The 24,158-nt window shown below is 47.8% G+C and overlaps 1 protein-coding gene across 1 annotated transcript in view; it reads right to left on the reverse strand.

Annotated features, from left to right (window-relative positions):
- LOC126470409 (ATPase inhibitor, mitochondrial-like) overlaps positions 1-23,107 on the reverse strand; it is a 43,268-nt gene extending 20,161 nt beyond the window's left edge. Inside the window, exons 1-2 of the mRNA XM_050098261.1 lie at positions 22,955-23,107; positions 19,830-19,980 (exon numbers count right to left, since the gene is read on the reverse strand). Coding sequence (XP_049954218.1) covers positions 19,830-19,980; positions 22,955-23,010 — 207 coding nt within the window. The 5' untranslated portion in view covers positions 23,011-23,107. The remainder of the gene's footprint in view (positions 1-19,829; positions 19,981-22,954) is intronic.
- Positions 23,108-24,158: the final 1,051 nt, after the last annotated feature.

Genomic DNA, 24,158 nt, shown 5'->3' on the forward strand with positions numbered 1-24,158 from the left:
TCACCGACAAGGAGGGGGCGACATCCATGAACGACAGGTCAGAATCCGGTTGTGAAGTCGGGGAAGGGACCTCCGGTGACACCAGAGGCTCTTTGTCCCGGGACTTATGTTTCTTCTTCTTTTCAGGCTGAGATCGAGGAGGGCTGTGTGGCATAAAGGAGCCAGCTGCAGCAAGATCAGGAACAGAAAGAGACCGGGTGACCTGGGGGCCGACAGACCGCGGCTCTCGCAGTCGTCGCGCGGCACCAGACCTTTGGCCTGGAAGGTGCCGGGAAGGGGCATCCCGGGAGAGGCGCCCTTGACCGGCAGACGCCGAAAGAGTGGGACACTTCTCCGGCTGGGGAGGGGGAGCAGCGCCCAGAGGGGAAGGTGTGGGAGCCGCAGGAGAGGGGGGGAGGAGAGGGGCGGAGGAGGGGGGGGAGGAGAGGGGCGGAGGAGAGGGGGGAGGAGAGGGGGGAGGAGAGGGGGGGAGGAGAGGGGGGGAGGAGAGGGGGGAGGAGGGGGGGAGGAGAGGGGGGAGGAGAGGGGGGGAGGAGAGGGCGGGAGGAGAGGGCGGGAGGAGAGGGCGGGAGGAGAGGGCGGGAGGAGAGGGGGGGAGGAGAGGGGGGGAGGAGAGGGGGGAGGAGAGGGGGGAGGAGAGGGGCGAGGAGAGGGGCGAGGAGAGGGGCGAGGAGAGGGGCGAGGAGAGGGGGGAGGAGAGGGGGAGGAGAGGGGGGAGGAGAGGGGGGAGGAGAGGGGGGAGGAGAGGGGGGAGGAGAGGGGGGAGGAGAGGGGGGGAGGAGAGGGGGGGAGGAGAAGGGGGAAGGAGAGGGGGGGAGGAGAGGGGGGGAGGAGAGGGGGGGAGGAGAGGGGGGGAGGAGAGGGGGGAGGAGAGGGGGGAGGAGAGGGGGGGAGGAGAGGGGGGAGGAGAGGGGGGGAGGAGAGGGGGGGAGGAGAGGGGGGGAGGAGAGGGGGGGAGGAGAGGGGGGGAGGAGAGGGGGGGAGGAGAGGGGGGGGAGGAGAGGGGGGAGGAGAGGGGGGAGGAGAGGGGGGAGGAGAGGGGGGGAGGAGAGGGGGGAGGAGAGGGGGGAGGAGAGGGGGGAGGAGAGGGGGGAGGAGAGGGGGGAGGAGAGGGGGGAGGAGAGGGGGGGAGGAGAGGGGGGGAGGAGAGAGGGGGGGGGAGGAGAGGGGGGGGGAGGAGAGGGGGGGGAGGAGAGGGGGGGGGGAGGAGAGGGGGGAGGAGAGGGGGGGGGGGAGGAGAGGGGGGAGGAGAGGGGGGAGGAGAGGGGGGAGGAGAGGGGGGAGGAGAGGGGGGAGGAGAGGGGGGAGGAGAGGGGGGAGGAGAGGGGGGAGGAGAGGGGGGGAGGAGAGGGGGGGAGGAGAGGGGGGAGGAGAGGGGGGGAGGAGAGGGGGGGAGGAGAGGGGGGGAGGAGAGGGGGGAGGAGAGGGGGGAGGAGAGGGGGGGAGGAGAGGGGGGGAGGAGAGGGGGGGAGGAGAGGGGGGGAGGAGAGGGGGGGAGGAGAGGGGGGGAGAGGGGGGGAGAGGGGGGGAGAGGGGGGAGAGGGGGGAGGAGAGGGGGGAGGAGAGGGGGGAGGAGAGGGGGGAGGAGAGGGGGGAGGAGAGGGGGGAGGAGAGGGGGGGAGGAGAGGGGGGGAGGAGAGGGGGGGAGGAGAGGGGGGGAGGAGAGGGGGGGAGGAGAGGGGGGGAGGAGAGGGGGGGAGGAGAGGGGGGGAGGAGAGGGGGGGAGGAGAGGGGGGGAGGAGAGGGGGGGAGGAGAGGGGGGGAGGAGAGGGGGGGAGGAGAGGGGGGGAGGAGAGGGGGGGAGGAGAGGGGGCGAGGAGAGGGGGCGAGGAGAGGGGGCGAGGAGAGGGGGGGAGGAGAGGGGGGGAGGAGAGGGGGGGAGGAGAGGGGGGGAGGAGAGGGGGGGAGGAGAGGGGGGGAGGAGAGGGGGGAGGAGAGGGGGCGAGGAGAGGGGGCGAGGAGAGGGGGCGAGGAGAGGGGGGGAGGAGAGGGGGGGAGGAGAGGGGGGGAGGAGAGGGGGGGAGGAGAGGGGGGGAGGAGAGGGGGGGAGGAGAGGGGGGGAGGAGAGGGGGGGGAGGAGAGGGGGGGAGGAGAGGGGGGGAGGAGAGGGGGGGAGGAGAGGGGGGGAGGAGAGGGGGGGAGGAGAGGGGGGGAGGAGAGGGGGGGAGGAGAGGGGGGGGAGGAGAGGGGGGGGAGGAGAGGGGGGGAGGAGAGGGGGGGAGGAGAGGGGGGGAGGAGATGTAACCAAGGCGTAACTAGATGTCATGGACACAGGGTGAAGACTTGTATATTTCTTACAGGCCTCTGTGTAGGTTAAACGATCGAGGGACTTTTACTCCTGTATCTTTTCCTTCTAATATACTGGGCAATCTGGTGAACGTGGAGAATGACTACCATGACAATTTACACACACAGGAGGGGGAACACAGGGACTCCCCTCATGGAGTGGACGTCCACAGTCACCACAGAGAGGGGCCTGTGAACAGCGGGAAGACATGTGTCCAAAATGCAAGCAATTAAAACACCTCATAGGAGGTGGGATGTACGGCTTCACATCACATTGATAAACCATAATCTTAACTTTCTCAGAGAGGCCAGGATAAAGGCACCAGTATCAATGCGATTGTCTTTACGGCCCTTCTGGACACGCCGAACAAAGTGAACACCCCGCCGTCCGAGATTGTCCCGAAGTTCCTCATCAGTTTGAAGGATGAGGTCCCTGTGAAAAATGACACCTTGTACCATATTTAGAGACTGGTGGGGAGTAATGGACACAGAAATTGTGCCAAGATGGGTACAGGCACAAAGGGCCGTAGATTGGGCAGCTGAAGCAGTTTTGATCAGCAACGAACCCGACCGCATCTTGCTTAGGGAGTCCACTTCGCCAAACTTGTCTTCAAAGTGTTCCACAAAGAATAAAGGTTTGGTATTGGTGAAAGTATCTCCATCAGTCCTGGTGCAAACTAGATAACTGGGGAAAAGTTTCGCCCCGAGCCGACGGGCCTGACCATCCTCCTAGGGGGTAGCCACGGAAGGGAAGGCCGAAGGGGCAAGAGAAGAAGCACTTGAAGAATCAGTTCCACGCAGAGAGACGGCCGCAGAAGAACGGCCAGAGTACTGGACCCGTATGCGTTTCATTTGCATAGCGTCCGCCCTGATACCACCCACTCCGATCAGGGGCTCTCCTCACGGGCGCCACCCTGCCACAGCAAGGGCTGTCTGGTACGGCGGCCATTGCCGGGAGTTCCGATGCTCCAGGATGACGAGCAACCACTCCAAGGCATGCATGAGGAGGTCACAGAAGTGTGATCCCTGTGTGTTCAGGGGGCCAACCGAAAGGGTACATAGCGACCCCACCACACGGGCTGGCTACCGTGCTGGCTATGCACCCTAGCATCAGACAAAGACATGAAAGAAAAGGTGGAATGTACTAGGAGAGCGCACGTCGGAGACACTCGGTAAGGTGCTCTTCCCCAAATGGCTCACACTACGGAGGAGAAATTTTGTAATGGAGGTCAAACGCCAGAGGGGGACCAAGGAATGCCAAAAGGAGGAGATGATTACGCAACAAAGCCGGATTGTAAAACCAACAGAACCAGGAGGATAGCAGGGGCCAAAATAAGCAAGGACACCAAGAGAGGGATAGGAGAGGGCGACGGGAAAGGAGCAAGAAGGGGAGAGGAGGGGAAGGGGAAGGAAATGCAGCCCTGGAGAGAAAGAAGGCTGCAATAGCTCGGGGCCCTGTGCTCGCCACGCACGTATCCACAAAAGAGTTGTGGACCCCCTGGGGGGCTGAGAATCTAGAGACATGCCAGCCATGGATAAAATCTGACTGGCAGGTTAACAACGAGGGCATGTGTGCCGGCCAGCCTGGATGTGGCTTTTAGGTGGTTTCCCCACATCCAACTAGATGAATCTGGGCTGGTACCTGCATTCGAATGCACTTATACCATTCACAAATGTCGCAAGAACTCACTCTCACTTTCACATGAGAACACTTGATGCAAACAGATGGAGTACACAAATTCCACGTTGATGTGTAGGAGGGGGAAGACATGGTGATAGGAAGGGCATCTGACCATGATCTACCACTAACACTGCCAAATCCATATAAACATTCTGATCACAAGATGATATGAGAAGACGACAGGAAAAAGAAGAAAGGCCACTGCTGAGGTGACATAGGACTGTGTGTTCCTTTCTGGGAGGAATAGGAGGAGTCATCCCATTCAGCAGTAGTTGCCTTGAGAGTATGGAATTGATTAGAGGGCAGCAGCCCACCAGATGCTCCATTTCCAAGTCATAAGAGGTGAGGTCTTATTTGAACCTGCAAATCCACACCTGGGGTCATCAAAGAGAATATTGGGTGAATAATTGCTTCTTGGTCCAAATGGTCCACCAGTTCACTCCTTGAATACACAAATGTCTTAAGAAAAGAAATAACTGAACAGGCTGCACAACTAAGGTCAAATAGAAGGTCATGAACAGGCTGCACAACTAAGGTCAAATAGAAGGTCATGAACAGCAGGTATCACACAGTGACAAGAGTAAATAATAGCCTGGAGACTGCTTACTGAGTCACAATAAATTAAAAAGCACTTGAGGGGAATACTTTTAATATAACTAAGGATTCCATCAATGGCTATTAGCTCTGTAGTAAAAAGACTACATGTTCCCAGCAACAAATATTCCTGAAAAGTGGGAGATGTCCTATTCACGATTTTAGAGCCATCAGTGTAAATTATGACAGCGCCCTTAAGAACAAGAGGAACAGACACCGAAAGGTAATAGGGATGACGAACTTTAGGTCCTTGAAATATATTGATCCAATTTCATTGTCTGGGTACTACCCTAGGGGGCACAGGAGAAGGGGTGTGGGGAACACAGAGAGAACATTCTTAGGTGGTTAGTCAGAGACTTCAGTAAAGGGCCTTGAGGTGCTTACCAACTAGTAATCTCATTGAGGGCAGGTTTTAGTGGTCTATACACCAGGTGTGCAAAAAGAATTTAACAATGCTGACAGCAAAATTGCTGGGTAGTGACTGCATGAGTTGGCACCCCTAATACAGAAGAGAGGAGATGCCTGCTTCAGGAATGAGAGTGTCTACAGGATCAGTCCAGAAAGTGTCAGTGGACTGTCTTACTCTATGATAATGGACTAGGTTCAACAATTTGAAAGCTGAAGGTGCTGCTGAGCCGTATACTCAATCACAGTCCAGTCAACACGAGATCATGGCCTGGTAAATATGGAGATCAGCAGCCCAATTTGCACCCCAAGAGGTGAGGGCAAGGAAGTAGATAGTGTTAAGCTTCCACACACAGCTAGCCTTTAGTTAATGAATATCAGGCAGCACTGACAGCTTTTTACCAAAGAGAAATCCCAAAAATATGGACTGCAATAATGTCCAAGTGCTGCAGTGGTATCCATGTAGAACTGTGGGTCAGGATGGACCGAGGCATGATTATAGATGTTTAATTTGTGTTCTTGCAACAGAGAATTGGAAGCTATGGTAAAGAGCCACATGGAGACCTTTTGGATAGTACCTTTAAGTTGGCATTCAGTGAGGACCACAGACAGAGCTATATCAAATACAAAAGTCATCGACTTACAGTATGGGGGGAACAGTAGCTTGACAGAGGTCACTAACCAATTTGAAAGGTGATGAAGGGATGTAACAATCAGCACAGTGCCCTGCGGGATGGCATTTTCTTGGCCTCGCGGGGTGCTGAGTAATGTACCAATTCTAACCTGAAAAAACCAGTGAGATAAAAACTGATGAATAAAAAGTATAGGGAGCCTAAAAGCTCTAGTCATAGAGGGTAAGCAAAACAGGCACAAAGGGGTGTCATATGCCTTATGTAGGCCAGATAGCAATGAGGTATTGGCATTTAGAAAAGTCTGTCAGACTGCTGTTTCCAACTTAACCATAGTGTTACTTAAACATCAGTTAATTGATAGTACCTGCACTATCATCACAATCGGTCGCCTGCTTTAACTATCCATAGTCTATGCTGTTTATAAATTATGTTGTTAACAGAGTGGTCGCTGTGGGGGGAGGGGACGAGAGAGAATTTTCTTGTTTGTCTTCCAGTAATTACAATTCATGGGCTCATCCTTATGGTAAAATCTACACATGTAAATAACATGGATTTGTGATTGTGCATTATACAGATTGTCATCTTCAATTGAGAGAGCTTGCTTGCTTGTAGCAAGGAATAAAAATGTAACAAAGACTGGTGTAATACAACAGTTAGTAAAGAGGAAAAAAAAAATGACATTTTAAAGATTTGTTAAGTGTCTGTAATTAGACAGCATAAAGAATTTTAAAATAAATACAATTATTATCAGTATTAATTAAACAGACCTGCTACTGTTCTCTTCTGTTTCTGAGTCCTCATTGTACATCCAAGTATTTTCAGTTGTACATGTTAATGTATAAGATGATTCGAAAACAAAAAACACTGACACTCCTAACACACCCCTAATTGAACACAACACAGGCAGTCAACATATATCATTCATATATTGACTGCCTGTGTTGTGTTCAATTAGTGGCACTTGTTCCTTCAAAGACACACCAGCTCCCGCAGAACTGAAGATAGTTAAAAAACAACCTGTCAAGTGTCAAGTTTTTTTATTTGCATGGTGGCGGACATAGTCATTAAAATATACAGCTGCGTTCACATTCTATCTGATTTCACAGTATTTCAGGGCATATTCATAAATAATGCACGCGAAATGTGAATATTTCAATGGATATGAGACAAAACTAATCTCTTTTGTCAAGAGTAGATGGTGAATGTTTTGTAAAAACTCTTAATCCTATACACATATCTTGAGCTGTTGCCCATTAATGGTGAAAACCGTTCCAGAATGAAATTTTCATTCTGCAGCCAAGCGTGTGCTGATATGAAGCTTCCTGGCTGATTAAAACTGTGTGTCAGACGAAGACTAACTCTGGACCTTCGCCTTTCGCGAGACGGTTCATGAGCCATGCTTGGGTAGCTCGGTTGGTAGAGCACTTGCCCGTGAAAGGCAAAGGTCCCGATTTTGAGTCTTCATCTGGCACACAGTTTTAATCTGCTGTAAAGTTTCTGAAGCCCCTTGTTTAAAACTTGTGGAGTTGGTGGATTAGCTCACCATAATTTCTTTTTATGTTTTCGAGTTGACATCATTGTGCGACCTGACAAATAATTTCTCAAGCATTATGAGGAAAAATTCTGCCTCTAAAGCTTCTAGCTCTTCTGTTAGAATAACTCTTTTAAGAGCTTCTCAATTCTTTCGGTTGCACCTCTTGCACTGTATCTAGATCACAAGTTCATCTTTATCCACAAATGATTGCTATTGATACCATTCCATACAGAACTTCCGACCATCTGGGTTTTAAAAAATTTGTTTAGAGAGCAGATATGAGTTGCCAGATAAAACCACACTGTTCATTGATCTCAATAACAATATGAAGAGAGAAAAAATAAATTAGAAAAAGCCCTTACAAAAGGTATTTTTTTTAGTGTTACAATGGACATGTGGAAAAGCAATGCAAATGAAGGTATACTGGCACTGGCTTGCCACTTAAGACGATGAAACTCAATGTAACATTGACAAGTAATATGTTGACCAAAGTTTTATGAGAATTTTTTTTTTAAAATATGAAAGTAATTTTTCAGGTTTCAAGGATTGAAACAAACTTGTTTGACAATATTGTGCAAAATTTCGGACATACTGGCAGGTGATTTTAAAATTACATTTTTTCCAGGTCATCATTCAGATCTTAATGGAATACAATACTCATGATAAGACAGTAGTAGTGGTCACAGAAAACTTTACAATATGACAATGCTGTCGAAATCCTAAGCATTTGACATTCACCTGTTTCGCCCACTGCATCAACTTAACAGTAGAACATTGTTTCAAAGCAGAAATATTTTCCAAAATTTTATTGAAAACAAAGGATATTGTGACTTTCAAAACACTACACTAACCAGCTACAAACTGCGCAATGTTAAAAAAAAAAAAAAAAAAAAAAAAAAAAAAAAAAAAAAAAAAAAAAAAAAAAAAGAACCGAGACTGATACAAGTGGCGCTGGCTTGATGGAAAGCTCACACTACATGCTCAAAAGAATTATGGAAGTACGAAGTGAGCTTGCGATCGCGATCAATGAAAGTTCCAAAGCACTGCCTACTCTCACAGCAGAAAATTACTTAGCTATATAAGAGATAATAGGTCTTCTGAAACTTTTGAAGCAGCAACAGCAACAGCAACAACAATCTCAGGGGAGCCATATCACTGCTTCCTTAATTTCCACGAACAATATGAGACTGGAATAGAAGGGGGAACTGCTAGAGGTACTCAAAGTACCCTCCGCCACACACCGTCAGGTGGCTTGCGGAGTATGGATGTAGATGTAGATATGAGGTATTGCTGCAAAGTTGTCAGTCTTGGAAAGCTTGGTAACTAATGAAGTGCCACATGTTCTGGATTCCTTGATTAAATTAGTCAAAGAAAAAGTGAAACCATTTAACTGATTGTTAATATGCTTGTGACATTATTAGAGACCAGGTTTAAGAAACATGTTTCAGATCATTTCAAGAGGCAGAGACACTGCACAAGTACTTCAGGAAGAGCATGCTGCTATCATTGTATCAACACCAAGAATATTACCTGAAACAGAAGCATCTTTGAGTAGTGCTAATACATCTACTGATATGTCGAACAGTTCAAAATATGATCTACTTTTTCTGCCCAATTAGCAACAGTGTAACATCGATGTCATTACACCAGCCAGTGATTCTGTAATTGACTAATGTCAATACTTTGAAAAATCTGTAATAGACAAACATGCTTGTGCATTAGAATATTGTGGAAAATCTAATAGTATGATGTGTGTAATAGCCACTAAATTTTTGTGCTGTCCAGCGACTTCCATTCCAGTAGAGGGTGCTTTCCCCAGCACAGCACAAATAATAACTGAAAAATGCAATAAACTAAATGATAAGAATTTAAATACCTTACTTTTATAAAAACAAAATTTACATATCCTGTATTATTGTATTTTAAACAATAAAAATTCTTAGAAAGCTATTTTTCATTTCAAACACCTGCACAAAGCAGTCAATAGTTAATATATTGACAGTATTTAAGAATACTATTGATAATATCGCAAGAGTCAACTATTGATGTTTAAGTAACACTACCTAACCAGATGGCCAGTTGTGGATTGTCCGTCCCAGAAGCCACGATTTGAGAACCCAGAATAATACTCGAGCTACAATATTTCCAAGGAGTTTGCAGAGGCTAATCGGTCAGTAGCTGCTGAGAGACATTGAGCTTCTACTTGGCTTAAGGACTGGGGCAATGATATCTCACCGTTGCGAAGGGAAGGCATTTTCAAGCCAATTATTGTTGAAGACCCTGAGTGGATGTAGCCTTTGCATAACATTCACATGTTGACTCATCCGATTATGAAGAGTCTATAGCAGTTTCCAGTCAGCAAAAGGTTCATTACATAATTGGTGCAGCGGCAGAGAGGGGGCATTGGCAGCAGGGAGTGAAGGACAGTACGTCCAACTCTTTTATGCATTATAAAGGTAGACGTATAACAAGAGGACACTGATGTCATCACAAGTGGGTTGCAAGTTGTTTAAGGAAGGGCAGATGCACCGGTACAAATAACAACATGGAGATCTGCAACAATTGTTCACTTTGTCAACCCCGAAGATTACAGAGCTTGGCCCACAATTGGGATGACAATGGACACGTTCCCAAGGAGGATAAGTAGTGCTTCTTGCACTCATTCTTACTGCATTTACATGGTGTGCTCCAAAACTAAGGTCTGGTAACCAACGTTTAACTGATGATAGGCATGAGTGAAGTGTCACACATGCAGTGCTTTCTACAAACTCTTTAGGAAGCTACTGCAGTTTTGGTTTGATTCAGAAGTTATTTGGCAGTCAGTGAGAGCAGATCGCAATGGCCAAGACAATCTTAGATCCCGCCAGCTGTGAGGTGTGCAGTGCAATTAGATTTCTGGAGGCAAAACGATCTTTAGATGCTGAACTCCATCTTGAGTTATGTCTAACATACGAATCAGAAATAATGAGTGACAAACAAGCTTTAAATTGGTGTCGAGAATTTCAAAATGGCTCTGCGAATGACCATGATGAACAGCAGAGGGCGGGCACAGTATTTGGACCAATGACATAGTTTATAAAATGAACCAGAAACTCCAAAGTGATTGACAACTGACAATTAGTGGTCTTGCTAATGAATTCAAAAATGTTGCTCAAACCTTAATTTACTGGTTTGTCATGGAACAGGCTGACTACCACAAATTTTGTGCAATGCAGGTTCCGAAAGTACTCACTGATCAGCACAATGAACAAAGAATGCTTAGTGTATGCCAGTTTTTCAGTGCTATAGATAAGACAGAGATGGCTTGTTTTCCCACATTGTTACTGGTGACAAGACGTGGATACCAGTACACCTACACAGAATCTAAACAACAGTCAATGCAGTGATGCAATTCCAGTTCATCCAAACCAAATAAGTTTATGTAGTCTCCAGTCTAACTGAAAAATGATGGCTACTGTTTTTTTGGGACAAAAATAATGTCCTTTTGATTGATTTCATGGACTGTGGGTCAACAATTACAGCAGAAAGAAATTGTGAAATACTAACCAAACTGAGACATGCGATACAAAATTGATGCCGAGGGAACTGTCGCCTGGAGTAATTGGCCTCCATGACAATGCACACCCTCACACCTTTGAAAAAACCAAGAACATTCAATATTTTTGTTGTGAACTTTTTGACCACCTTCCATACAGTCTCAACCTTGCACCTAGAGACTATTTCCTTTTCTTGCATTTGAAAAAGTGTCTGGGTGGACAAAGTTTTCAAAACGACAACAAATTCTAGACTTGTGTTACCAACTGGTTCAATTCCCACGCAGTACACTTTTATGCGCAGGAGTACTGCCATTTAAAGACAGAGGTCAAGATATGGAAGAAGATGGTCAATCAGAAGGCCTCTACCATATGAAGTGGAATTTTGTCACAGGAGGTGGTATGCACTGAAGTCTCCAAGTAGACGAGGAGTGGGAAACAGTAGTTTGATTAACATGGTGATTCAAAGTTAAGGAAGTGCATAGTCTGGATGAAACTTAACATTACAGATGTTGCTGGCTGGGAGTTTGCACACACACTGCTATTGCTTCCAATGTGATATGGAGGGGAGTGTACTCGTGGACGACATCTGTGGAAACCAAAGTACGGACCCTCCTGATACTCTTTTGTGGCCAATACAGTTCCAACATAATGCACAGTAACCTCAATGAGCTGGCAGTTGTCACCAATGAAGTGCACTCCTTGGGAACCAACACAGATTGAAGAACAAGAGGAAATTAGTTGTTGTAGTTCCTGCAAATGACAGTAAATCTAAAACAATTCCATTGGATCACCACATTGAGGGTTGTCACACAAGAAAGGATCAGGAGGGCAGCACTGTCCTGTCACCAGTAGGGGCAGATCATATCAACATTGGTTCTGAGTACAATGGTGTGGGGACATCTGTCATCTCCAGGGTTACCGGAGTAGCTTTCTCCTGGGATTTCTTCTCCTCTTTTACAACTTTTGGTGTTTACAATTATAGTGAGAGCTTATCCACTGTGAATGTAGGAACGGAAGAAGAGCAGGCTCCCTCAACCAATGACTGGTGTCAAGCCTCTGACCTGCAGATTTCCAGAGACAGGGTTACTGAGATGGAGCCATGTCACTGGTAAGATAGAGGAGAAAGCTGCTTCTCTAGATGGGTGCGAGGAGTTGTTCCCAAAGATGGTGTCACAGGAACCATGGGAGGGTCTGGTTGGTTGGTTTGGGGGAGTAAAGGGACCAGACTGCTATGGTCATCGGTCCCTTGTTCCAAAGACAAAGAACACCCATAGAGAATAAAAACAAGGAACAGAAGAGATCACAGACGATACAGAACAAGAGATACTGAGACAAAGACAAGACAAAACAAACTAAAACCACACAGAGTGTGACGGTGGTTGGCCGACCATAGACATAAAAAAAGGAAAGGCCAACCACTTAGAAACACATTAAAAAATCAGTGTAAAACCATAGGCCAAAGGCCAGAATCGACACAAAACAATAAAATAAAACAGAAACACTCAGAGTAAATGATAAAATCCCCCTGCCCGAATAAAACGTAAAACTAAGTCAGCCATAGTGGAGTCGTCTGTTAAAAGGGCAGGGAGCGTAGCAGGCAGCGCAAATGTCTGCCTGACCACAGCTAAAAGGGGGCAGGCCAGCAAAATGTGGGCCACTGTCAAAGCTGCCCCACAGCAACATAGAGGAGGGTCCTCCCGGCGCAGTAAAAAACTGTGTGTCAGCCGGGAGTGGCCAATGCGGAGCCGGCAAAGAACTACTGAGTCCCTGCGAATGGCTCGCAGGGATGACCGCCACACAGCCGTCGTCTCCTTGACAGCACGGAGTTTATTGCGCATTGGCAGTTCGCGCCATTCATCGTCCCATAGCGCCAAGATTTTGCGGCGGAAGACTGCCCGCAAATCAGTCTCTGGGAGGCCAACGGCCAGAGATGGCTTACTGGTGGCCTCTTTCGCCAGGCGGTCAACATGTTCGTTACCCGGGATACCGACATGACCGGGGGTCCACACAAAGACCACAGAGCGGCCGCAACAGGCGAGAGTATGCAGAGACTCGTGGATAGCCATCACCCAACGAGAACGAGGGAAACACTGGTCGAGAGCTCGTAAACCGCTCAGGGAATCGCTACAGATAACGAAGGACTCACCTGAGCAGGAGCGGATATACTCTAGGGCACGAAAGATGGCGACCAGTTCAGCAGTGTAAACGCTGCAGCCATCCGGCAAGGAACGTTGTTCGGAAAGGTCCCATAGAGTGAGCGCATATCCGACACGACCAGCAACCATCGAACCGTCAGTGTAAACAACACCAGAGCCCTGATACGTGGCCAGGATGGAATAAAAGCGGCGGCGGAAGGCCTCTTGAGGGACTGAGTCCTTAGGGCCCTGTGCCAAGTCGAGCCGAAGGCTAGGGCGACGAACACACCATGGGGGTGTATGCAAAGTAGCCCGGAAAGGAGGTGGAACAGTGAAACCCTGGAGCCCAGAGAGAAGCTCCTTGACGCGGACCGCTATTGTACAACCAGACCGGGGCCGACGTTCTGGCATACGGACGACCGACCGCGGGAACAGGAGACGATAGTTTGGATGCCCGGGCGAGCTTAGAACATGGGCAGCATAAGCGGCCAGCAAACGTTGGCGTCGGAACCGCAGTGGAGGTACACCTGCCTCCACTAGTACGCTGTCCACAGGGCTGGTGCGGAAAGCACCAGTGGCAAGGCGTATCCCGCTGTGGAGAATCGGGTCCAGCATCCGTAACGCAGATGGGGATGCTGAGCCATAAGCCAGGCTCCCATAATCCAGACGGGACTGGATTAACGCCTGGTAGAGCCGCAACAGTGTAGAGCGGTCGGCGCCCCAGTGGGTGTTGCTCAAGCATCTCAGAGCGTTTAGATGCCGCCAACACGTCTGTTTCAGCTGCCGGATATGAGGCAGCCAAGTCAACCGGGCATCGAAAACCACCCCCAAAAACCTGTGGGTCTCCACCACAGCAAGGAGTTCGTCGGCAAGATAAAGCCGCGGCTCAGGATGGACTGTTCGGCACCGGCAGAAATGCATAACGCAGGTCTTGGCTGCCGAAAACTGAAACCCATGCGCTACAGCCCAAGACTGTGCCTTACGGATAGCGCCCTGTAGCTGACGTTCAACGGCTGCAATGCCAGTAGAGCTGTAATAAAGGCAGAAGTCGTCAGCATACAGGGAAGCGGAGACAGAATTTCCCACGGCCGCAGCAAGCCCGTTAATGGCTATTAAAAACAGACAGACACTTAAAACAGAGCCCTGTGGCACACCGTTCTCCTGGACGTGGGAGGAACTATACGAGGCCGCGACTTGCACGCGGAAGGTACGACACGACAGAAAATTGCGGATAAAAATCGGCAGAGGACCCCGAAGACCCCATCCATGGAGCATAGAAAGAATGTGATGACGCCACGTCGTATCGTACGCCTTCCGCATGTCGAAAAAGACAGCGACCAGGTGCTGACGGCGGGAAAAGGCAGTACGGATGGCCGACTCCAGGCTCACCAGATTGTCGGCGGCGGAGCGGCCTTTACGGAACCCACCCTGAGATGGAGCCAGAAGGTCCCGAGACTCCAGTACCCAATGCAAGCGCCGGCTCACCATCCGTTCAAGCAACTTGCAAAGAACGTTGGTGAGGCTAATGGGACGGTAGCTGTCCACCTCCAGAGGGTTCTTTCCAGGTTTCAAAATGGGGATGACAATGCCTTCCCGCCATTGCGACGGAAACTCCCCCTCGACCCAAAGACGGTTGTAAAGATCGAGAAGGCGCCGCTGGGAGTCCACTGAAAGGTGTTTCAGCATCTGACAGTGGATGCCATCTGGCCCAGGAGCGGTATCAGGGCAAGCAGCGAGGGCACTGCGAAATTCCCACTCACTAAATGGAGCATTGTAAGATTCTGGGTGGTTGGTGCGAAACGAAAGGCTCCGACGTTCCATCCGCTCTTTAATGGAGCGGAAGGCCTGGGGGTAATTCGCAGAAGCGGAACTCATAGCAAAATGCTCTGCTAAGCGATTGGCAATGACGTCGGAGTCAGTACAAACTGCTCCATTCAGTGAGAGCGCAGGGACGCTGGCAGGTGGCCGATAGCCGTAGACGCGTCGAATCTTGGCCCAGACCTGCGAGGGAGTGACATGGAGGCCAATGGTGGACACATACCGCTCCCAGCACTCCTTCTTGCCTTGGCGGATAAGGAGGCGGGCCCGCGCACGCAGCCGTTTGAAGGCGATAAGGTGGTCGAGGGAGGGGTGTCGCTTGTGACGCTGGAGCGCCCGCCGGCGATCTTTAATCGCTTCAGCGATCTCAGGCGACCACCAAGGCACAGCCTTCCGCCGAGGGGACCCACAGGAATGGGGAATGGCAGATTCGGCGGTAGTAACGATGCCGGTGGTGACCGATTGAACCACCGCATCAATGTAATCGGTAGAGAGAGGCTCAAAAGCGGCAGCGGAGGAGAACAAGTCCCAGTCAGCCTTATTCATAGCCCATCTGCTAGGGCGCCCAGAAGAGTGGCGCTGTGGTAGTGACAAAAAGATCGGAAAATGGTCACTACCACACAGGTCGTCATGCACACTCCATTGGACAGACGGTAAGAGGCTATGGCTACAGATTGAAAGGTCAATGGCGGAGTAGGTGCCATGCGCCACACTGAAGTGTGTGAAGGCACCATCATTTAACAGCGAGAGATCGAGCTGCGACAATAAATGCTCAACGATGGCGCCTCGACCTGTTGCCACTGACCCACCCCACAGAGGGTTATGAGCGTTGAAGTCGCCCAATAGCAAGAAAGGTGGCGGCAATTGGGCGACCAGTGCAGCCAGAACATGCTGCGAGACATCACCATCCGGTGGAATGTAAAGACTGCAGACGGTAACAGCCTGTGGCGTCCACACGCGTACAGCGACAGCCTCTAAAGGCGTCTGGAGAGGGACAGACTCGCTGTGCAGAGTGTGAAGGACATATATGCAGACGCCACCAGACACCCTTTCATAAGCTGCTCGGTTCTTGTAATAACCCCGATAGCCACGGAGGGCGGGGGTTCGCTTCGCTGGAAACCAAGTTTCCTGGAGAGCAATGCAGAAGAAAGGGCGAAGGCTGAGAAGTTGGCGGAGCTCAGCTAAATGGTGGAAAAAACCGCCGCAGTTCCACTGGAGGATGGTATTGTCCATGGCTGAGAAAGGCGTGAAAGGACTGGGAAGGCAATTTACGCCGCTTGTTCACTCACTGCCACCGATTCAGTACCCGGACGAGAGGCATCCATGGCGTCTGAGGGACCAGCGAGATCAAGGTCCTCAGCGGACGCTAGAATCTCGACTTCATCCTCAGACGCAGAGCGCGAAAGGTGCGGTGGGGTTGGTGCCACCGCAAGTTCTTTAGCCTTAGAGGTCTTTCTCTTGGAGTTCTCTCGCTGAACCTTGGGTTTCACCGGCTGGGAAGGCTTCACCGATTCAGTCTCCGGGACAGAGGAGGATCGTGAAGCCCTACGCCCGGCTGCTGGTGAGGACTTATGCCACTGGTGGCCGTCATCCTTCCCGCTGGGGGAACCCTGGGAAGGGAGGGTCCCAAGGGAACTCTTACGGGCGAGAGTAGCCGAAGAAGTTAGACGCTTCTCCGGCTGAGAAGCGGGGACGGACGTCCCCGACGGGTGGGAGGAGGTTGCTCCTGAGGTAAGTGGTGCAGGAGCAACCGGTTGGGGAGAGCCCCCCACGGGCAAGGGGGCAGAAGGAGTCGTACTGCTTATCGAGCTGGCTGGAAGTCTCGAAACTGATGGAGCTAGCACAGTTGTTGTAGCAGCTGCATAAGTAGATGTCATTCTCACAGGATGGAGTCTGTCATATTTCCTTTTGGCCTCAGTATAGGTCAGCCGGTCCAGGGTCTTATATTCCATGATTTTGCGCTCTTTCTGAAAGACTTTGCAGTCAGGCGAGCAAGGGGAATGGTGCTCCCCGCAGTTGACGCAGATGGGAGGCGGGGCACATGGAGTATCGGGATGAGACGGGCGTCCGCAATCTCGACATGTGAGGCTGGAAGTGCAGCGGGAAGACATATGGCCGAACTTCCAGCACTTGAAGCACCGCATCGGGGGAGGGATATAGGGCTTGACGTCACATCGGTAGACCATCACCTTGACCTTTTCCGGTAACGTATCACCCTCGAAGGCCAAGATGAAGGCACCGGTAGCAACCTGATTGTCCCTCGGACCCCGATGAACGCGCCGGACGAAATGAACACCTCTACGTTCTAAGTTGGCGCGCAGCTCGTCATCAGACTGCAAAAGGAGATCCCTATGGAAAATAACACCCTGGACCATATTTAAACTCTTATGTGGTGTAATAGAAACGTTAACATCCCCCAACTTGTCACAAGCAAGTAACCTGCGGGACTGGGCGGAGCATGCCGTTTGTATCAGTACTGACCCAGAGCGCATTTTAGACAAGCCCTCCACCTCCCCAAACTTGTCCTCTAAATGCTCGACGAAGAACTGAGGCTTTGTGGAGAGAAAAGACTCCCCATCAGCTCGCGTGCAAACTAAGAATCGGGGCGAATAACTGTTAACTCCATCCTGCGACTTACGCTCTTCCCACGGCGTGGCCAGGGAAGGGAACGTTTTCGGATCGTACTTCTGAGCATTAAATTGAGCCCGAGAACGCTTAGAGACTGCTGGCGGCTGGCCGCCAGCGAGAGATGATGTACCACGCTTCATTGCGGGTCATCCGCCCTGATGCCACCTACTCCGACCAAGGGCCCTCCCCACGGGCGCCACCCAGCCACAGCAATAGCCACCTGGCAGGATGGCCATTGCCGGGAGTCCTGATGCCCCAGGGAGATGGGCATCTACTCCTTGGCATACGTGGGGAGTGAACGGCGCAGGCATCAGTAGAGCGATCCCTGTGTTGTCAGGGGGCTACAACCAAGAGGGTACATGGCGGCCCCACCACAACGGACTGGCTACCGTGCTGGATGTTAGGTGACATGTGGTCCATGGGCGTCGGCAGTGCAGAAAATGGCCCTGCACAGTGCGTGGCAGAAAGTGCACGCAGGGGCGCATCGATGCCCAAGAGATGGAGAACGGGCAAGACTGCAATGCAACGACGAATAAGATGGCGAAAGTTCTCAACACAACACGGACACAATGCACCAAGTAAGGCGCCCTTCCCCAATCGGCTCGCTCTTCGGAAAAATTTTGAGATATGGAGGTCAAACCCGACAGGGGACCATCACATAAGGCCGAAACGTTTGAGACTCCTTTTAGTCGCCTCTTACGACAGGCAGGAATACCGCGGGCCTATTCTTACCCCCGAACCCGCAGGGGGCTGGGAGGGTCTATAACCTAAACAGTTAAGTTTATTTGTGCAGCTTTTGAATGTTGATGCAAGGGGAGGAAATACACCAGGTATTGCTGATGACCTGGTCACAGTAATTGCAAGTGTGGGTATCACTGGTACTGGTTACAAACAATATTTTTTCCCAGCTTCAAAATATAACACACTGTCTACAACTTTCAGTTCCTGGATTCAGAATTCCTCGAGTAGGTTAAGTCAGCTGGAGGATTACAGAGCATGGCTCTTCCTGCAACTGAAATACAAGTGGTAGTGCACTTAGTGAATTTTCATGAGGTGGCTGGCTACAGCCTCCACATATCAACTTGCCTGTACACTAGGATGACAAATGCCTGAAGTGCTGGCATTTAAAACACCGCACACGAGATGGAAAAGTATTCCGATCTTTTGCTTACACTCCATTCATTAGAAATCAAGTGCATATGGATGCCCAAAATCTGTCTCTGACAAATATTCTTTCAGTTTTCGTAATGAAAGTATTACTAATAAAAACGGTAACTTCCCTAAGATGTATTAGCTGTTTCTTATTGACCTCCATTTACATCTTTTTTGCACCCTAATGACCACATTCTGAATCACCAAAGCATTTACTGTGGTGTTGCTGCAATCTCTCTGTTCCAATGCAGATTTCATGTCCTACTCACAAATGACTTAAACCACATTTAGAATTCTAGTAACTACTAAGAATTCTTAATAGCTTTTTACAAATACTCAAATTGGTCAGCATTCTAAGATCCAACTCAGTAATGAATCAAAGGCACATTTTGAGGATAGGCTTACAAGGGAACCTCCCCATCGCACCCCCCTCAGATTTAGTTATAAGTTGGCAGAGTGGATAGGCCTTGAAAAACTGAACACAGATCAATCGAGAAAACAGGAAGAAGTTATGTGGAATTATGAAAAAAATAAGCAAAATACACAAAGTGAGTAGTCCATGTGAGATAAGCAATATCAAGGAGAGTGTGAGCGTAGGAGCGCCGTGGTCCTGTGGTTAGCGTGAGCAGCTGTGAAATGAGAGGTCCTTGGTTCAAGTCTTCCCTCGAGTGAAAATTTTAATTTTTTGTTTTCAGACAATTATATCTGTCCATCTGATGCGATCACTTTTTAGGGAGTGATAATCACATCCACAAGAAAACCTAAATCGGGCAAGGTAGAAGAATCTTTTTACCCATTCGCCAAGTGTACAAGTTAGGTGGGTCGACAATATATTACTGTCATATGACGCAAATGCCGTCACCAGTATCGTATAGAATATATCAGACATGTTTTCCTGTGGAGGAATCGGTTGACCTATGACCTTGCGATCAAATGTTTTCAGTTCCCATTGGAGAGGCACGTCCTTTCGTCTACTAATCGCACGGTTTTGCAGTGCGGTCGCGAAACACAGGCACTAAACTTATTACAGTGAACAGAGACGTCAATGACCGAACGGACAGATCATAACTTTGTGAAAATAAAGAAATTTTTCACTCGAGGGAGGACTTGAACCAAGGAACTCTGGTTCCGCAGCTGCTCATGCTAACCACGGGACCACGGCGCTCCTGAACTTTCGTCGTCCATGTTGTTGCTCAAGGACTACTCAGTTTGTACGTTTTGTTTATTTCTTTCGTAGTTCCACGGAACTTCTTCCTGTGTTCTCGATTGATCTGTGTTCAGTTTTTCGAGGCCTATCCGCTCTGCCAACTTATAACTAAATCTGAGGGGGGTGTGATGGGGAGGTTCCCCTGTTAGAAATGCTGATAACACTCGCTGCACACTACCATGTAAAAAAACATCAGTGTCCAATATAGAAGTGTTGCATACCTTCCTATAGAAATATTCTTCTTCCTTGGCTGCTTCCCTCTTTCCAAAAGCTCCTCCAGCTTCCCTGATAGCACCTCCACCACCACCACCCTTTCCGGCACCACTGCCCAGGTCACCCAACTGACCACTGCCATTACTGTACTGCAATTGACTGCAACATAAAAATGAAAATCCTTCAGAAAAATACAACACAATCATACGAACAGCAAATCTTCCTACTAGAAAAAATTGTGTAAGAATGTACCTGGTAGACAGTTGCGATAATGTTTCGTGCACTTACAGATTTTGGACAGTCTAGTCACACGCTAGAGTGACCACTTGTCAGTCTTTGTAATTAATGGCATCCCAGCAAAAAAAATCTTATTCATGTACAAAAGCACCGGGAACATATTTAGGGCACAACTACCAGTTAAGGTTGCACTTCGCTTAAATACTTACCAAGTATTTAGGTGGCAGTATAAAATATTTTGGCATAGTAGAGGCCTTTAAAGTTGATATGGATCAACCTTCCTCCATGTAGGAAATGACTTGCAACAACTTTTGTAAAGAAAAGTGATGGGAAATTCTTTGTTTGTAGTGAAAATCTATATAAAGAGTATTAAACTACTGATTGTGGCAAGCTGTGTGACTTTCAGGCATACAAAGCAGCAGCCATCTCCAAACAGACGGATAACTAAGCTTCACACTGTTGGTGAAAGAGCTGTACAGACAGCTAATCTTTACAATTATTGATAGTCAAGGGCCAGCTGCACTTACGCTAGCATATTCAAATAAGACTCTTTGGATTACACCCCACAAACAAACTGGAAACACCTCTGTCTCTGGAGATACGTTATTGGCAATTTCCAGTCTCCTACTGCTGCCCAAATGGTTGACAATGGACATGTAACAATACTATGCTGTCCTGTCCTGGAATAATTGTCCACACAATACATATCTCTCTTCAGACTGACTGGCACACTTAGTTGACTTCATGGCTTCAATACAAGTGAGTGCTTTCTTATATGAACAAATACTCCTGTAGAGGAGGTATTAATTTCTACCAAGTGGCAAGCACACACCCATCCTTCTCTGTAAGATGGTGGGAAGAAATTCAAAGTTTAATGCCACACCAACAAAAATGTCATTAGAGGTAGGGCACAAGCTCCGATGGGGGTGGCGAGAGTGGGTGATGGAATTGGCAGTATACTTTTCAAATGAACCATACAGGCATTTGTTTTCAGCCATTTATGAAAACCGCAGAGAAACCAAATCTGGATGATCAGAAGCAAATTTGAACCACATCCCTCCCAAGTAACAGTCCAGTGTCTCAACAATGGACCACCAGAGTCTGTATTCTCCACAGAGACAAATTCTGCACTGCGTACATCTCAAGTTTGTGCATCTTCCACAATCACTGTTTCATGGGTTTTAGTACAGAGTTTGATTAGAAACACAGACACTGATGGCAAATTCTTCATCATTCTCGTCATGATCTTTAGACAAACAAATCCAACATTTTTAATAAAACCTACTACACGCAAAATCTCACACATTAAGAGGAAGGTTGGCTTAAATCCTCTTCTACTTTTGCACAACAGACGTTACACAGCCAGTTCCAATCCTGGTACGTACAGTGGCAAAGGAGAAAATTCAAGTGGTCAATTGTGCTATAGATGTTCAATGAGGTGCATTCACTTATATGGAATGTGCACTGGGCTTAGGAACTCAATGGACCATTATTGTTCTTCCTAAAAACAAGCCCTATGTCTTGACTCCATCCTTTTAGCTGTAGTAGGTTCTCTTGCAGTTTCTGTGAGTACAGATGGTTTCAATTTTGGCATGCAATACAAAAAACCTCCTTTCCTGCCTCTCAGTTATCTAAACCTATCCCTCCATTGGCCACATGAAACTGACATATCACCATCTACATACCATAGAGGCAAAGTGTCCTGGCTGACATTTGCTTTGGTGATCTTTGGTGGAGAGGTTGCTGTTCCAGTGAGGAAAGTAGGTAGGTTATGGGTTAAACTCATAGACAAGGTATGAGTCTGAGCTGAAGTTTGGATAAACCTAGTATGATCACTGAAATTATGTTTCTCTTGTGCAGTAAAATAAACGGAATAATGCAAACCAAAGGAAATCTAAATACTGACATATCAAGAATAATAACTGCTAGTCCTGAATGAGAGTTAGTGCACAAGTTTCCCACATCACTCTGTAGGTGGAACAGTGTGAAGTAAATGTCAGTAACTTATCGGACAGTTTCACACATAATGATTACTATTATGATGTGAATTATGCTAATGTTGCTAGAGATGGCACGGGTTCAGATTTGCATGGAATAATAAACCCACCACACACCACTACACTGATGCAAGTTTATTTATGGAAATCACACTTAAGCATAAGATTGCCTGGCCGCTATGTGAATCCCACTGACTCATCGGTATGTATTTCAGTACTGCAACACCTTGATTCTTTTCATGAAATAAATCTTCATCTCATCCCTTCCATACAAAAGTTGGCTGCATGATCCCAATAGGAATTTCTGAATCAGTGCATGAACAGAAGTGTATATCTTATCTTTACATATGCCTCAGAACATTCGTCCTTAGAGTAAAGTAGTGACAGCGAATCTGGTCAGACTAATGGCCCACACAGTAAATACGCTGTGCGTAATATCTGCTGAAGAGCTTAATGCAGAATATGTAACCGCATAATTTTTTTTATAGTTTCCACTTGGTAATGAGGATCTTAGACTTTTACTTCATGCAGCTTGTCTCGTTTGGAGCACAAGAAAATAGTAATGACTTTCAACTAATTCTTTGTTCTTTGCATAGTACACACGCAATTTCCCATTTTTACATCGTCTGCTTCTAATAGGCGACTAAAGATACCCAATTAATATCGAGTTTCATCCCAAAAACTTTGCTCTCCGTAATCTTCTCTAGCTATTCTGATACTGTTTCTGCGTCTGTACTGGAACACAGAACTTTGGAAGTACATCGCATGAAAGAAAAATAGTCGGGGAACCAATTCGGTACTTGTTTGCTCGTTTTAGAATAATTTTAATCATCTTTTATTGAATACGTTAAAAATAACACGGTGACATACTTAGTGAAGCGTTGAAGTACAGAAATTACCTCATCGCCGACAAAGACGGCTGCAAACGCTTCGAAATCAGTCTTATCGAAAGCATTTCATCCACCTCTTACTTCTAACTACGTATCTGACCCCAAGTACCTTCGGCAGGGATCAAGTAAGTCAAAGACACCAAACGTACAGATATTTCAATTTTGAAGCTTGAGTTTCAAGCGTATATAATAATGGTCAAAGAGCTTGGTTTCCTCAATGCCACTTGACGAAACCACAGTCTGTGTCACGACCACAGGGGGCGCCCACCTGCGGGTGTTGGTTTCCTTGTGAAATAAAAGACTGTGCACCTAGGGATGTTAGTTTCCTCTTGAAATATATGCCGAGGACAAACACTGAAGAGTCTGTATCCGATCAGAGGAACATATGTTCAATTTTCAGCAGTTTCCAATTAAAACACGCCGATTAGACATTAATGATGCAATTGAATCAATTTAATCACTGACACTCATTTTACTAAGGTTCGAAGCTCCTCTTTTCGTTCTTCCGTGTCTGCGATTTAAAAACTGGGTTGTTTTGGAAATCAGCCTTATGCAAACACAGTTAGTGTTAAAATTACTGTGAACTGGAGTTACTTGAAGCACCAGGTATATTTGAACATTACGGATGATTATTGTCATGATGGCTACACTTGACATGTATTTGATTTAACACTTATTTTTACGAGCTGCCCGTTTTCAGAAGCTTCAGATGACAATCTTCAGTTCATTAATAGTTGCATCTATTTTTTGGTATGCATTTGACACTTTGAAGTTGACTTAAAAAAAACTAAGTAAAAATCTTACTATACTGAGTCAACTATATAATACGTGCACAGAGTTTAATTTGTGATGAAAACATAGGCAAGAACATGCTTTGTAATGTCTGAATAAAAAGTTTGAGTAGGAACTATGTTTCAATTATGAGTACTTTTTCCTGTGAAAATGAAATATAAAAATTTTGGGTATACTTGAACCACACTGCCAAGTCTAAAACTGTAATATGTTGTTAAATTTTATAAATTAGAAAATGTTTTTCTTAGTTAGATAATTACAGAGTATGGAAACAATGTGGCCAAGCTACAATCTTGGCTGATGTACCTTCGCTTCTCCCTTGTATAAAAAACATACACTAAATTTTCTGGACTTACAGACATACTCCATTATTCATCTTCACCGAGGAGGTTATTTGGGCTCCATATTGATATACAACTTA

The sequence above is a fragment of the Schistocerca serialis genome, chromosome 1 (genome assembly GCF_023864345.2).
Source record: "Schistocerca serialis cubense isolate TAMUIC-IGC-003099 chromosome 1, iqSchSeri2.2, whole genome shotgun sequence".
NCBI classification, from domain to species: Eukaryota; Metazoa; Arthropoda; class Insecta; order Orthoptera; family Acrididae; genus Schistocerca; species Schistocerca serialis.